The sequence below is a fragment of the Nuphar pumila genome, chromosome 10, assembly GCF_984573655.1.
Source record: "Nuphar pumila chromosome 10, dmNupPumi1.hap1.1, whole genome shotgun sequence".
Taxonomy (NCBI): domain Eukaryota; kingdom Viridiplantae; phylum Streptophyta; class Magnoliopsida; order Nymphaeales; family Nymphaeaceae; genus Nuphar; species Nuphar pumila.
In genome coordinates, this window is record NC_143258.1 from 5,289,212 (window position 1) to 5,304,103 (window position 14,892).

A 14,892-nucleotide genomic window follows, 5' to 3' on the forward strand; every position below is an offset into this window, starting at 1 on the left:
TTGTAAACCCATAGATACTCCTGTTGCAAAAGGGAATGATTTAAGTCTTAAGTTGTGTCCAAAGGAATCTAAAGAAATAGAAGCTATGTCCAAAGTCCCTTACTCCAGTGCAGTAGGCAGCCTTATGTACCTTATGATGTGCACCCGACCTGACATATGTTATGCAGTAGGGTTGGTGAGTAGATATCAAGTTAATCCAGGACAAGACCATTGGAAGGCTGTCAAGAGGATTATGAGATATCTTAAAGGCACATCAGATTCAGTTCTTTGTTACCATGGTGGTAACATGCGTGTGGTAGGCTATACTGACGCAGATTGAGGTGGGGACCCTGATGAGCGTAAGTCTACGTCTGGCTATGTGTTCTTGATGAATAATGGAGCTATATCTTGGTGTAGCAAGAAGCAGACGTGTGTAGCCTTGTCCACAATGGAAGCTGAATTTGTTGCAGGATCGTTCGCAGTGCAGGAATGTGTTTGGTTAAGGAGATTCATCAAACATTTGGGACTCTCTTCTGAAGCAAAACTGCCAGTAACTTTATTTTGTGATAATCAAGCGGCAATTGCGTTTGCTAAGGATCCCAAGTTTCACAATAGAACCAAACATATTGATACGAGATGCAAGTATATGCGCGATATTGTATCTAAAGGCAAGGTTGCCTTGGCATATGTTAATACCCAAGATATGGTGGCAGATCCCTTTACTAAGCCAATCAATAGGGATTCTTATGTTAAACATGTAAAATCTATGGGTATTTGTAAGATTTGATATGCTAATGTTATTCATATTTTCTTTCTATGATCATTGTATAGCATGTTGCACATCTATATGAGTATGCTACCAGGTTTGAGATAAATCTTCTCACACGGATTTATCGCCTCAGACGCTGCTTGTGGGCGGGCTGAGATGAGATGTAACAAAATCCAGGATTGCTGAATTAAGAAGCATGTCGGATTTTGGGGATATCATGTGATTATAACTCAAAAAAGTGGGAGTACAATGAGTTATGATATCCGCCATATATACGTATATGGGATGCATCGCCCTAACCGGGTTAGGATGAGGTCTTGTGTATATTTAACTATATAGAGAGACCAATCTTGATATCTAAATATCAAGGGTAACCTGGTTGACCAGATCTGAGGACTTGGATAGACATTGCATGGGAATGTGCATCCTGAAGGACTCAAGTTAGTTTCTCGGGGAGGAACTGAACTAATAAAAATCTGTACGGCAAAGAATTTATGGTATATGCATACACTCACTGGAGTGAGAAAGTCTTGCCGTAATACGTGAGTCATACCACATATGTCACACCATGACTATAAGTCGACCACAAAAGGAAATGAAGAATGGTCCCTGCTTCTTCATTGTGTGAGTCCTTAATATATATATAGATATAGATATATATATTTTGATGTCCTTATTGACTTTTAACCTTATTTTAAGGAGAAAGATGAGTGTTGCTACTTTAGCATGTTGCTTAAGGCCATGTATGATTCGGTCTAAAAGAACATGTCTGGGAAAGCAACTTATCTTGATTCAAAGAATAAGAGTTGGAAAGGAAGATCATTTGACATTTTCAGATTATGCACATGTTAAAAGCTAGCTTATTTTTCCGCATCCTGGGGATGTTTATGAGTTTATGATGAAACATGTGGCATAATGAAAGGCCTTGTCTAGCATAGCTTAGCACTATAATATGTGCAGAGGGATTCAGTATGCTAGAGTATGAAAAATGTATTTGATCTAGGACACAGTGAGCTTCTTACTTGGCTTGTGCAGGTATACCTTGTGTTATCTTATTGTTTGCAGGTTTAAACTATTATGTTACACTAACCGGTACATAATATGTCTCCACTCCCTAAGCTCACGGGTCGCACGGTCCATTTGCCAGTATGAATACCTGATGTTATTCACCATATGAACACCTTTGGTGTTCTTTCTTCTTATATCTCTTCCCATCATGTGCGAGTGGGAGAATGTTGGGTTGGGTACCGGGTCCGCCCATGATGGGCGAGATCCGAACCCGACCCACCACTTAAGGAGGGGACGGTTTTAGAAACCGATGCCTCCCTTCTTTTTTTTAGGCTCTCTCTCTCATTTTGAATACACAGAGAAGAAGTGCAAAAAGAGGGAAACGGCTGTGCACATTTTGCTGTGCAAAAGAAGAGAAAGTGCTGTTCACATTTGCTGTGTGCAAAAGAGAGAAAGTGTTGTGCACATTTACTGTGCAAAAGAGGAAACCGGTTGTGCACATTTGTTGTGTAAAAGAGTGAAACGGCTGTGCACATTTGTTGTGTGTGTACACAGTAGTTAAATGTGCATAATAGAAGAAAGAAGAAGCAACAGTGATAGTGAATCAGTGGGCATTTGGTCTGTGGATAATCGTCCTCTCCAAGTGAGAGCACGAACTCGTTGAGCAAAGCAAGCATCATCGATCCGCTGTTCTTTTCGCTTCCTCAACAAACTGAAAGGTATGTATTCATATCTCTACAGGACCCTATCATAGAATAATGTATTTATATTCAATTAGTAATGACTCAATCATCTTGATACTAAAATGGCCTGGATAAATATGATTCATAGCACCCTTTCTAAAGATTGCGAGAGTTTGAACACAAAATATATATATGCTTGATGTAAAATCATCATCTAACAGGCATTTATGATTCATCAGTCTCAGTTAGTGAATTTACAGAAGCTGATGAGGCTGAGGAATGATACTAGAGAGGAATAAACCGAGCAGGAAGAAGGTGAACAAATGGATCATTCACCTTAATTATTGAATTTCACTATGGAACTCTGCACATGAATCATTTATTTGAAAATTACATTGTGGTGACATACAAAATTAAGTTGTGGGGTTTTCTACCTCTATGTCAGCCCCATTGACAGAGATGCAAGGAAGATGCACAACAGAGCTTCTACCTTACTATGGTACAATGGTGTCTTGGGAAAAAACAGAAAAATCTTAACTTTTCTGTGGATCACTGAATGGGTTTGCAAGGATATATTTACATACGGGATCTCCATATCCTTCCTTCTAGTGAGATCACGATTATTGAGATGTCATCATGATATCTGCGCCGATCACCTTGTGGTATTTCTAGCAATTCATGAAAATCCATACCTGTAATGTTGCTAAAGTTAGACTTGTGCAAGGACAACCATAGTAAGAACTAACAAAATTAATTGAAAGAACATGATTAATTTCTTCATCATTGTGATGCATTGCATAGTACCTGCTTTCTTTGCTGCGCGAAAAAGAACTTCCTCTACAAGGTGTTGTGCTGGGTCACCTTCTGGATAGGATTTGATGAACAACTCAACCTCAGTTACTGCCTCTTCATTAGTGAAGTATTGGTAAAGGCCATCTGATGAGAGTATCAAGAATCGATCGCTTGGGCCGAGCCGATGGTGGTACAAATATGGAGTACATGTGAGATACGGTGTAGTTCCAACATAATCTATCTGGAACATCTCAAGAAGGGCATTGTTCCATTTTGGCTGCAAAGAATAAAGAGCTTCTTTCATGCATGTGAACATGTATAGGCTATCGTGTTAAAATAGATCCACATCTATATTTCAATGCCAAGGCCACTGACTCATGTATACATCCATGGATGAAAAAATGGTTTCATCTGGTTTAGAGATGCACACTCGAGCTCAGTACAAGTTCAGATGCACCAAAATGTGTATAAAGGTAAGTTTTGTGCTAAAAGTACATATAATTGCATATAGTCAAATTAATGACAGATTCAAGTGCGTAAGAATGCCTTATTAATATGCATAAAAATGTATATACATGTTTATTTGTACTTTTTTGGCCTCCAAATGGACTCTTGCACGAATATGCAAGAAAACATGTTTTGTCTCTATGTAGTTTAATTATGCAGACATGCTTCTGCATAGGCCTACCAGTCCTTGTACATGCCTACATTCAGGATTAGTAGCACATCCATATAGAGTGCATACACTGTATATAATTTACATATTGTATATAGTATATATGCAGATGCATGTATATTTACACATTATACAAGTATATACACAATTAGCTAAGCACGCTTATATTAATACACGTATTGCATATGTGAAAATACAAGGCCCTTATGAAATCCAGATTGAAAACGTAATAGATGTGCATGCATGGACATCAAATAACAAGACTGACCTGCTTAAGAAAGCCAGCTCCAAATGCTCTTGTAACCTTGAGGGAGCCCTTCACTCTGTCATTCATGATAGCACAAGCATCATCTGGATGTTCATTCCTGATTCTTGCAACTTCCTGTGTAGAACAAGGTTAACCACAATAAATCAGTTCTGTAAAACAAATCAAATGTGATCCTTTAATATGGGCCATGCATCAAGCTTGAATGTGCTACATATTCCAATCATAAACTTAATCCTGTGATAAATAGATAAAAAATAAATGAAATTGCAGATATGGGTCATGCATCAATCAATTAAATTTGCCACTCATGATAACCTTAATCCTGTGATAATAGATAAAAAATAAATGAAATTGCAGAAGAGGAAAAAGAAAGAAAAGCACTTGGTTTATTACCTCTTTCACACTAGTACTATGATCCAAGGTGAGCTGAAGTGCAGACAAAGATGGCGATTTTTGCGGCTGATCGATGCCTGAGAAACGGTTGTCTTCCAGGAGCTGGTGATCATTAGGTGTTTCTTCATTGATCCTCCCCAAGTCCCACAAATCAGCCTCTATACTTTGAGCTAAAACCCCTCTGCTATCCCCAACATTCATCAAATAGACATCCTCCCCTTTCATCAGCATGACCAGAACACAGGACCCCATGAGAGCCAATTCAGGATTCTCCATGAGCATTTTGTCTGCGATCTGCAAGTAGTCCTTCTCCGTCTTCCTCAACGCCCGAAAGAGTGCCTTCAACACCCTCACGTGATCGACCTCATCTTCCGTCCCGAGTTGCTCCTTCCACCTCCTCTGGCTCTCCTCCCACTTCCTGGTTACTCCCTTGAACCTGCTCTTGCGATTCCTCCTCCTCCTCCCAGCATTCTCGGCTTCCCGGTCGCTTCCGGAAGCGCAATTCTGATCACCACCATTAGTATCTGATTCATCCAAATGGCTAGAACAACCATTCTCTTGCGCTGAGGCAGCGGCTGGAGGCAGATCCCATAGGAGACCCTTGAGCTCAACTTGAACAGCAGTGTAGAGGTGGGATAGCAGGTAATCAGGAGCATCTGGGCCATTGAATCCATCATAGATTCCAACAAAGAGCCACTCGTGTTCCTCTGAGATCACTACATGTACTCTGTCTTCCCCTGCCTTCCCCTGTGCCCATTGAAGATTCTGGCTGTAGAAAGCAGAGCAATTCTCATCATCAACACCCAATTCACCACCACCACCACCACTAACACCAGCAGAAGAGGAATCCTTCTCCCTCGAGAATCCAGCGACGCCCGCCTTGACCGGCGCCACAATTGACGAGCGGGAGACCGCGCTTGTGATCGCGCGGCGCAGCGCCTTGATCATAGAGGCCTTCCAGCGCCGCCCGGCGAACATGCCGCCATTGGAGAAGCTCCGCTGGAACCGTTCCAGCGGGCCGGAGAACACGCCCTTATCGAGCGGCCCCGAAAGGAAACTGGGCTCGATCGGCCCGGACATGAACCCGAGCGGGACGGAGACGGCTGGGACTCCGAGAGGCCCCGAGAAAACGCCTCCAGCACCGGTGCCGGAGCGGGGAACCGGCTGGAGCGGGATCGACTGGAAGGAGTCCGAGCTCTCGAAGGCGGCTGCCGCGGAGGCGGCCACGGCGGCAGCATAGGAGCAGAGGTCGGTGGAGAGCGGTGTGGAGGTGTTGGCACTGAGCGCGGCGCCGGAGATCGACCGGAAGGTGGTGGTCTCCTCCGAGTGGTGCACCTTCGACGACGAGAAACCCGTCGGGTCAGGCCGGACGTAGTAGAACGAGTGGCCGAGGCCGTCGTCGGCCCCGGCATCACCACCGGAGATCGCCGGGACGCCTCTCGGCCGCCGGTCGGGCCCGGCACAGCACGCGTAGAACTTCCCAAACCGGTTGCCCATGTGACCACAAGTTCACAATCAGAAACCGAAACAAAACCCACTACACAAAAACAATTAGAAAGCACTAAAAATTCCGGCAACTCATGGCCGAAATCCGGCGAGTACTAAAGGGCAGAGAGAAATAACACCAACGAACCAAGACGCCGGAATCCGATAAACTCAAAAACTATTGTGAAGGGTTCCTATAGTTGAAGCAACTGAAGTGGGGACTGAATTGGGCTGTTGGTCTGGTTTCCCGGCAAGCTTTGGCCGGAATCCGGCAAGGTCGGAGTGGAGAGGGAGTGGCCTTGAGATGATGGCGTTGACATTTTGTGGAGGGTAAGTGGGGATGTTGAGTGCGTGTGGTTGCATTAAAAAAAAAGTAGGGGTGGTGGCTAGAGAGAGAAAGAGTATGTAGAGAGAGAAAAGTACGGGAGGCGTTGACCGGGTTGAATAAAATACCCGAACCGGCCCGTGACTCCAACCAGAATCAATTGTTTGAGAAAATTTCATTTAGGACCAAATTTTGCCCTTAATTTCAAATATGGCCACATGTTTATGAAATTTCAAATATGAACCGAACTTTTAAACCTCATATCAACATCCATCATATTGGAAAACGTGGGTCCTTTTTATTTCTTGTATTGTCTCTTAAAAATTGAAAAGTATTTATTCAATCTCATAAAAAACAGGAAAAATAAACAGGAACTCTTAATGATGACTGTCACTATTGTATTAAATTATGATTTAACCTGAATTAAGGCAACCATAAATGCAGATCCTTGTTTGACAGCTTTCAGGTAAAGTTTGTCTCATATTTAGAATTTTAAAAACGTGTGACCTATATTTGGAATTAGGGGCAAATTTTGTCCCTTTCTCTAGCTTCCTTTTGGTCTTTCCTAAGAAGTATCACAAGACACGCTATTTCAGAAGGCATGTCGTAGATGACACGAGACCGACACGGTATGACACGTTGACACAACCCTAACATATTCCAAGTACCAACGGTGCGTTAATATTTCCGTATTACTCAATAGTATAAAAAAAAATATATTTTTATGTATTAAAATACTAAGTTTTTTATTGAAAAATATGTTAGCTGTATTTTTTTTATCAAAAAAGATTTAGAACTTGGCATTAGGAATGGCAGTGGATGGGGGAAAACAAGGAGCCCTTCACGTTTGGATCCGGGATGGAAGTTAAAATCAAAACCCGTGCGGGGATGAACTTACACTTTTCCCATCTCCAATCCTCGCCCCGCCCCGCCCCATCCTCGATCCTTCTTCAGGAATGACAGTGGACCGAGGGAAAATGGGGCCCCGTGTCGCCTCACTCGGCCCGGGGATGAAGGACATGAAATAGGAATGAAGGTGGGGATGGAAGTTAAAATCAAAACCAGTTCAATGATGGAGGACAGGATTTTGAGAGAGGGCAGGGTGGAGACCTTGTGCCCCGCCCCCGCCCCGGTCCATTGTCATCCCTACTTGGCGCGGCAGGTTGTTATCATGTCTTTTGTGACATCCCTCTATAGGGAGCAGAAGGTCATTCTTGTGGGACACGTTTGGTTCAGCTTGGACCAAATTGGAGCAAGTTGGTGAGCCAAGCCTAGTTTAACTGCTAAGCTAATGGAGTTTTTTTTTTAATATTTTGTATGATTAGGGGTTCAAGGACATGGGATTTGGATTGGACTTGTAAGTTTGATTTTTTTTTTCAAAAATGTGACATGGGGACACATATTTTTAATTTTTTTAATCAATAAAAAATAATTTTTAAATATTTTAATATTAAAATATTTTTTATTAAAATAACATTAAAATATAATAATATACTGTATAAAAATATTAAAATGATTTGGTATGTCTCACTCTCCAAGTTAGTGTGTCCAAGTGTATCCCCTAGTGTCACCAAGGACACACAACTAAAATAGCGTGTCCCTAATTATAATATTTGTTTGCTATTATACTTTTTAAGTATCAGATGCATATTTTTAGAATTTGATTGAACCTCTAAATCATCATTTTACTTGTTTTGCATTTTTAATTTTTAGATTATTTTTTTTATTTTCATTTTTTAGGATTTTTATGATTAAATTTTTTTTTTAAACAGCATATCGAATTTTACAAGTAGCATATCCAATTTTAGATTTGTATGGGCAGGAGGCTAATGAAACAAATAGGATCTGATGGGTCTTTCATCCTGAGTCCAATTATTAAGGATTCGGTTACATTTGGATCTTATCCAAATCCCAAACTGTTCATCTCCCAACTTAAGGATGGTATAATTGAAAAGAATTATACTGGTAGGGGTACTTTTGTCATCACAATTAATTAAAGAACCTTAAAATTCTAAAAGAGAGAACTTTAAAAAGATGCACCTTAGTTTTTTAATTATTAATTTAAAATATCTTCACCAAATTTTTCTGCACGTGAACACGCACCAGACACGCCTTTAGGTTTTCGGTCAAAATCAACTCCGATACAGATTTGAACCCGTTTCGTGAGCCCCCCCCCCACCCACACCCACCCACCACCACCACCACATGAGCAGGCTTCAAATTGCTCTACCAACAATTCCTGCCTCCATCCTTGCACGGGTTTTGATTTTAACATTCATCCTCGGTTCAAACCGGGTGAGGTGAGGCTGAGCCCCGTTTTTCCCTCGATCCACTACCATCCTTAAAGAAGGATAGAGGATGAGGCGGGGCAGGGCAAGGCGGAGATTGGAGACGGTGATGGGATAGGACGGGGAAAAGCGTAAGTCCATCTCCGCCTTCATCCTTACAAGCGTTTTTATTTTAACCTTCATTCTTCTCCATCTCTAGTCCAAATTAGTGTTGTGAGAGGCGTACGCCTCAGTACCTGAAGCGTATGCCTCAGAGGCGAGGCGCACGCTCAAGGTACTGAGGCGTGTTGTGATGCGCAAATTGCCCCTCATCAACCTCCAGAATCCCCTCCTTCATCCCCAAGTCTTCCTCCTCCGCCCGATTCGCCGGTTGTGCTAACCCCAAGTGCCGATGGATCTACCGCCACGTGCCGACCAACTGCTCTTCCGTCGCTCCCTGCCTCCCCTCCCACCGCTTCACTTCCATACCAGTTGTGAGAGGCGTACGCTTCAGAGGCGAAGTGCAGGCTCAACGCCTCGCTTCGCCTCATCGCATTTAACAACCTTGGTCCAAATAGGGTGAGGCGGGGCGGGGTAACGTTTCCCCCGGTCCACTGTCCGGGTTGTTCTTAGTTCTTCCATATTTGCAGTCGGTGAGTTGACCGCTTGGTTGTTCCAACTTTGTGCTAGGGACCATGATACCCGGTCTCACCGAGTCCAATTGTTACTATCTTTGACTACGACAAGACATTGCAATTTTTGGTGTCGCTGACTTGGTCGACCCTTGCTGATTCGTGTGCAGGGACCTAGTGAAACAAGGAGTGAAATTGCTTGTACCCATTGAGCCACTTGAGTCGATCTTGACTGGGTCCGGCGATATCCTTTGGGTCTTTCTGTTCTGACCAGTCCGGATTTGACTATTCTTGGTGAGGTCAGGCGTGCAATTAGTGGTCAAGCCTAGCTCACCCGACCGACCATCCTGAGTCGCCTTGCCTGGTTCAAGCGAGGTCCCCTTCACAACCGTACTAGGCACACGTCATTACCACCAGTTGGATCATAATAGGATTAGTGGGATTAGTCTACCTATCCACATTGCTGGTAATTGCGAATGATAGGCTGACACGTGGCACATGATTTCCGACGTGGGTCCCAGACCAGCCGCCCCTACAAAAGCATATTGTCAAACTCCTAAGTTAAAAAACCATCTATTTGTATATAGAAAAACAAAAAAATAATGAAGAAATTTGAATTATTGATTTATTTTTTGGATATTTGAGACAAAACCATCTCATCCACTGGCAAGCTTAGGGGTGTCAACGGGTCGGGTTTGGTTCGGACACAGGTGATACCAGACTTGAACCTGATTTTCGGGCATGGTATCTGGTCCGAACTCAAGTCTAATCAAACCCATCAGAAACAAAAATCAAGTACATAGATCACATCTGTACAGTCAAAATTTAAAAATAAAATGAAAAAGTCCAAAAAACCAATTTAGCATATTGTTTAGCACGGACTCATTACTAGGGGTGGCAATCGTGTCGGGTTGGCGGCTCGACCCGACGGATTGGCGGCTCGACCCGACGGGTTGGCGGGTCAGCATACCTCAACCCGAACCCGACCCGTTTATAAAACGGGTCGGTTGTGGCAAACATGAACCCAGCTCGTTTAATAAACGGGTAACCCGACACGACCCGCCAACCCATTTAATAAATGGGTTGGGTCGGGTAAATGGGTTCTCAGGTTCGCGGGTCGGGTTGGCGGGTTGGCAGACGGGTTGGCGGGTTGACCCGCCCGCCTAACCCATTTATTAAACGGGTTAGCCGGGTTGGCATACCCCAACCCGAACCCGACCCGTTTAATAAGCGGGTTAGGCGGGTCGACCCGTTTATTAAACGGGTTGGCTTAAGCCCAACCCGAACCTGCCTAAGAGGCGGGTCGTGTCAGGTTTTGCCACCCCTACTCATTACTCTCTCTATATATATATATATAGGTTTCTTTTAACTGTCCATATGATGGAAATAGTGCATATTTTATTGTTTCAAGCTATTTTTTGAAAAATCTGACCCCAGAGATGTGTTCACATGATCCATTTGTTAGGAATCAGCTGTTTGATCATGCATGTTTTTCAAATAAAAAATATGAATGATTAGTTTTTAAATTTATTAAAATTTTAAGTTATAGACTTTTGAAGCCTTATAAAAACTTGTTTGCATATCATAAATGGATGATCCAAAATCCTACTCATACTAAACAGACCATGTAGATCACACCAGGAATGTCAGATTCTAAAAAAAAAAAAAAAGCAAAAATTGAAAAAAAATGAAAAATTAAAACTTTTCGCACCCTACTGCTGTTAGGAGAGAGAGCTGGTGGTGGCTTCATCATTGTTTCCAACCTCCTCACAAAGGAATTGTCAGCATCCAACATATTTCACATAATAAAAATATGCAAAAGCATGGTGATTGTAAATCAAGGGAAAAGTTTAGAGAGAGAGAGAGATTATAAAACAAAAAACTTTTGAAATTTCAAAGTGGGCATGATCATACACAAGGTGGCAAGTAAATTTCAAACATTTGATTGCACTACGAGTCTACGACCCACAATCAGTGACCTGCCCCCATCTCCACCCACTCTCTATGGCCCTGTTCCCTTGAAACTACACCTTGGTCATTCACACAAGGCACTTTATTCAAATCCTTGTTACAGTTTCTGACATTGGACTCTCTCTCTCTCTCTCTCTCTCTATATATATATATATATATATATATATATATATATATATATATTGGTACTGATAAGGTGTTCCTGGAGTACCTACTCTCACTTAATTGAAGCTTTAGATTTTCAAATTTCTTGAACTTGTTTTTATCAGACCCTATAGATATGATCTATACACATTATTTAGTAGAAAACAAGTTTTGGATATGTTTTTTAAGACCTTTAAAACTCAATGATTCACAACAACAACTACGCCTTCATCCCAAAACAATTGGGGTCGGCGATATGAACCAAAAAAGAAAATCATTCTGGGTCTTTCACATGAATCCTTCTCCTCCAATCATTTATATCCAATGCCATGTCCTCGGTGAGGTTCAAAGCATTCATGTCCTTTCCTATCACCTCCATCCATGTCTTCTTAGGCCTACCCCGACCTCTTTTAACTAATATATTTTCCCATTTCTCCATTCTTCTAACTGGAGCATCATTAAGCCTTCGCCGAATATGTCCAAACCACCGTAAACGATTCTCTCTCATCTTATTTTCAATGGGTGCAACACCTACCTTCTTACGTATCTCCTCATTCCGAATCTTATCTTTTATTGTATTTCCACACATCCATCTCAGCGAATGATTCACAATGTAATAAAATTTCATGTGTTGCAAGTCAGACCCAAATACAAACTGGACCCGATCATTGAAAGCTCGATCCAATGCCAAGTCAACGTCCGAGACCCATTTGCAACTCTATTATGCAATATTATCATAATCGAATCAAATAGTCACCAAATTGATTGGCTTTAAGGTTGAATCAAGCCCTACTTAAAATTTGGCTGATTCAACCCGTAATCTGCATAATTGGGCTGAATCGCCCCCAATTCAAACTGATTCACGATTGAATCAGTCCTTTTTCTTGTAAATTTTTATGATTTTTTGAATTTTAAAAAAATAAATCAACCGACTTAGCTTGATTCAAGTCAGCCTGTACCAGCCGATTCCCTAAATCATTTTGAAGAACAATTAGGGTCAGAAACCAATTTCTAACAACATCATAATCACCATCCCTATCAGTGTCTAATATAACCAAAATTGAAACCATGAAATGGATCACATTAGTTATTTGAGTTGCACCAATAAGATTCGAGTAGTTGGACCGACATCTGGTTTGGGATATTCTAACCAGAATCAGACCCATCTCTGACCCGAGTTCCGGTTAAGATTCATTGGTTATAAAAGCATTCTGGTTAGGCTGTCGTAGGTCTTTTACATGAGACATACAACTACATGGATGATGGCATGTCATCCATGCAGGATGAGGAAGAGAGAAATTTTAAGGCTGTTGCATGGGAAAAGGATGAGAGAGAGAGTGTCATTTAAGGTACTGTATGCATATTTAAAGTAGGAGCTGTTATATTTCTGCATGCATCACAGTTGGATCTCAAGCGGCTCATATATATATATAGAGAGTAATAGGTATGTGCTCACCTCATTTGGTGCTAAACTGCGTGCTAAATAGGTTTTTGGGGTTTTTTCATTTTATTTTTAAATTTTAACCTTACAAATGTGATTTATGTACTTGATTTTATAAGGATCAGCTCTTGAAGCATTTGATTCCAACACATGGGTGAGTTTTTATAAATTCAAAAAATCAACCGTCCCAAACTTTTGTCAATTTTTTAGGCTACAAACTTCATTTTTTTCCTCTAAAATACGTGATCCAGGTGTGGGTTATAAATAAATCGACCATGCCCAACACATTTATGGGGCCAGAACCACATAAAAATATAAAAAAAATCCGAAAAACCCATTTAGCACATGGTTTAGTACCAAATGGGTTTAGCACGGACCCATTACTCTCTCTCTCTCCTACGTTTCTCTCATCCAATATTCAATATTTTGTTGGATGTATTTTGGTAATGTTGAATGGTGAATGTTCTCTCTCTCTATATATATATATATATATATATATATATATGTGTGTGTGTTAGGAGTTGAGTTATTAAAACAGATCTTGCACGGTAGTCAACATGTCATTAATATTTATAAGATCTAGTATCATTATTAGCTCATGCATATACTTGTGCAATGACCTAAAAGTTTTGGTTAGTATAATAATTCTAGTAATGATAACTATAGCATTAATCTTTGCTAATAAACATACATATAATGATTAGCCACCGTTGACGTCAGGGGTCCGCTCACATGGTAGCTGTGAAGGTGGAAGGTGGTGTTAACCACGCTTATTAATTAGTTTAAATCGCTTGTGCATAAGCCCAAGCTAGGTGTAACTCCTGGTAAGGGTGTCAACTGCTGACCTAGTTTGAACTAAACCTGACACCAATTTTGGGATATGGTATTGAGTCTGGACTCAAGTCCAATTGGACCCATTATAAGTGGAACCAGATATTAACGAGACTCGGTAAAATAATATTTGTTATCATTTTTACATTGAAAAATTATAGGTCTTAATTGGAACTCCAATTGGGCCTGGGTCTGGTATAAAATTTCACAAACTATACTCAGATTCATGTATTAATCGGACCTTTGGGTCCGGATCCGGGTCATCTTATTTATCACTATACCCAAACTCTATAGGGTTTGGGATGGGTCGATCGGGTTCAGATAAACCCAACCCTTTGATACCCCTACCTCCTGGGGTGGAAAAAGGCGTCAAGGGTTTTGCTGGTGTTTCCCATGAGGGTTCACGACCAGTTTTCTCTTACTCTCGCCTTAATTTTAGGGCTTAGTTGACTTAGCCATTAGTGATCACGTGCATTGACACTCAACAACCATGATCACGTGATCTAAGACCAAAATTAGGATGACACAATCACATATAGTATAGTGCATGTGAACACAAAGACAATTATGTATTGTTCTTAACAAATTGAGCTGCCTTGGGGTACTGCGCTGACCCGCTAACCTGCGCGTAGGGATGGCAGTGGACCGGGGCGAGGGCAGGGGACAAGGTCGCCACCCCCGTCCCGTCTCAATATGTACCAATTGGGTCATATCTTTCTTCTCCTTGTAGATGGGATAAGGCTTGAAGATGAAGAAGACACTTAACTACTCTAACAAATTCTCCCATACATTTTCCTTTTCTTTCTTCTTTTGTTTTTAGTTGGTAGGTGAAACATGGTATGTAGGATGGTCGCGGAGCTTTCTTGATTGGGCGAGGGCGAGGTTTCCTCATCATAAAAAAATTGACATATTAATTTGATTTCATTCACACCCAATTGTTTGTCCCTTACCTCTCATCTACCTCTTGGCATCATTTCATTTTCCTATTTGAAGCTTGGTCAGACTTTATTATAATACATGAAACACTTGGTCTAACCAAATCTATAAGTGGTTCTTATGCTTCAAGTTTTGCTTTCCCATTATTTTAAATGTATCAATTAATGTGAGTCCCATACCTATACCCGAGAGAGAGAGAGAGATTCCCTTACAGCTTGCCTACTTTCATAGGTTAGGGCATGGAGTCTACAAATCAAGCAATTTATTCCAATAAGGGCATGTTTGCATTATG

At 41.4% G+C, this 14,892-nt stretch overlaps 1 protein-coding gene across 1 annotated transcript; it reads right to left on the bottom strand.

Annotated features, from left to right (window-relative positions):
* Positions 1-2,755: 2,755 nt before the first annotated feature.
* Positions 2,756-6,368, bottom strand: LOC149823326 (putative protein phosphatase 2C 23). Its single transcript, XM_090020023.1, has 4 exons — positions 4,569-6,368; positions 4,176-4,289; positions 3,244-3,508; positions 2,756-3,131 (listed from the first exon to the last, which is right to left on the bottom strand). The coding sequence occupies exons 1-4, from the start codon at positions 6,063-6,065 to the stop codon at positions 3,016-3,018; spliced, it is 1,992 nt and encodes a 663-aa protein (XP_089876149.1). The 5' UTR covers positions 6,066-6,368; the 3' UTR covers positions 2,756-3,015.
* Between the last annotated feature and the right edge of the window lie 8,524 nt (positions 6,369-14,892).

What these genes read in the sequence shown, in the direction of transcription:
- LOC149823326 (XM_090020023.1), bottom strand. Translation starts at nt 6,065, where the DNA reads ATGGGCAACCGGTTTGGGAAGTTCTACGCGTGCTGTGCCGGGCCCGAC. An exon ending in GAGCTGGCTTTCTTAAGCAG is followed by an intron (nt 3,509 to 4,175) that starts GTCAGTCTTGTT and finishes TATTCTTTGCAG; the next exon opens with CCAAAATGGAACAATGCCCT. An exon ending in TCGCGCAGCAAAGAAAGCAG is followed by an intron (nt 3,132 to 3,243) that starts GTACTATGCAAT and finishes GCAACATTACAG; the next exon opens with GTATGGATTTTCATGAATTG.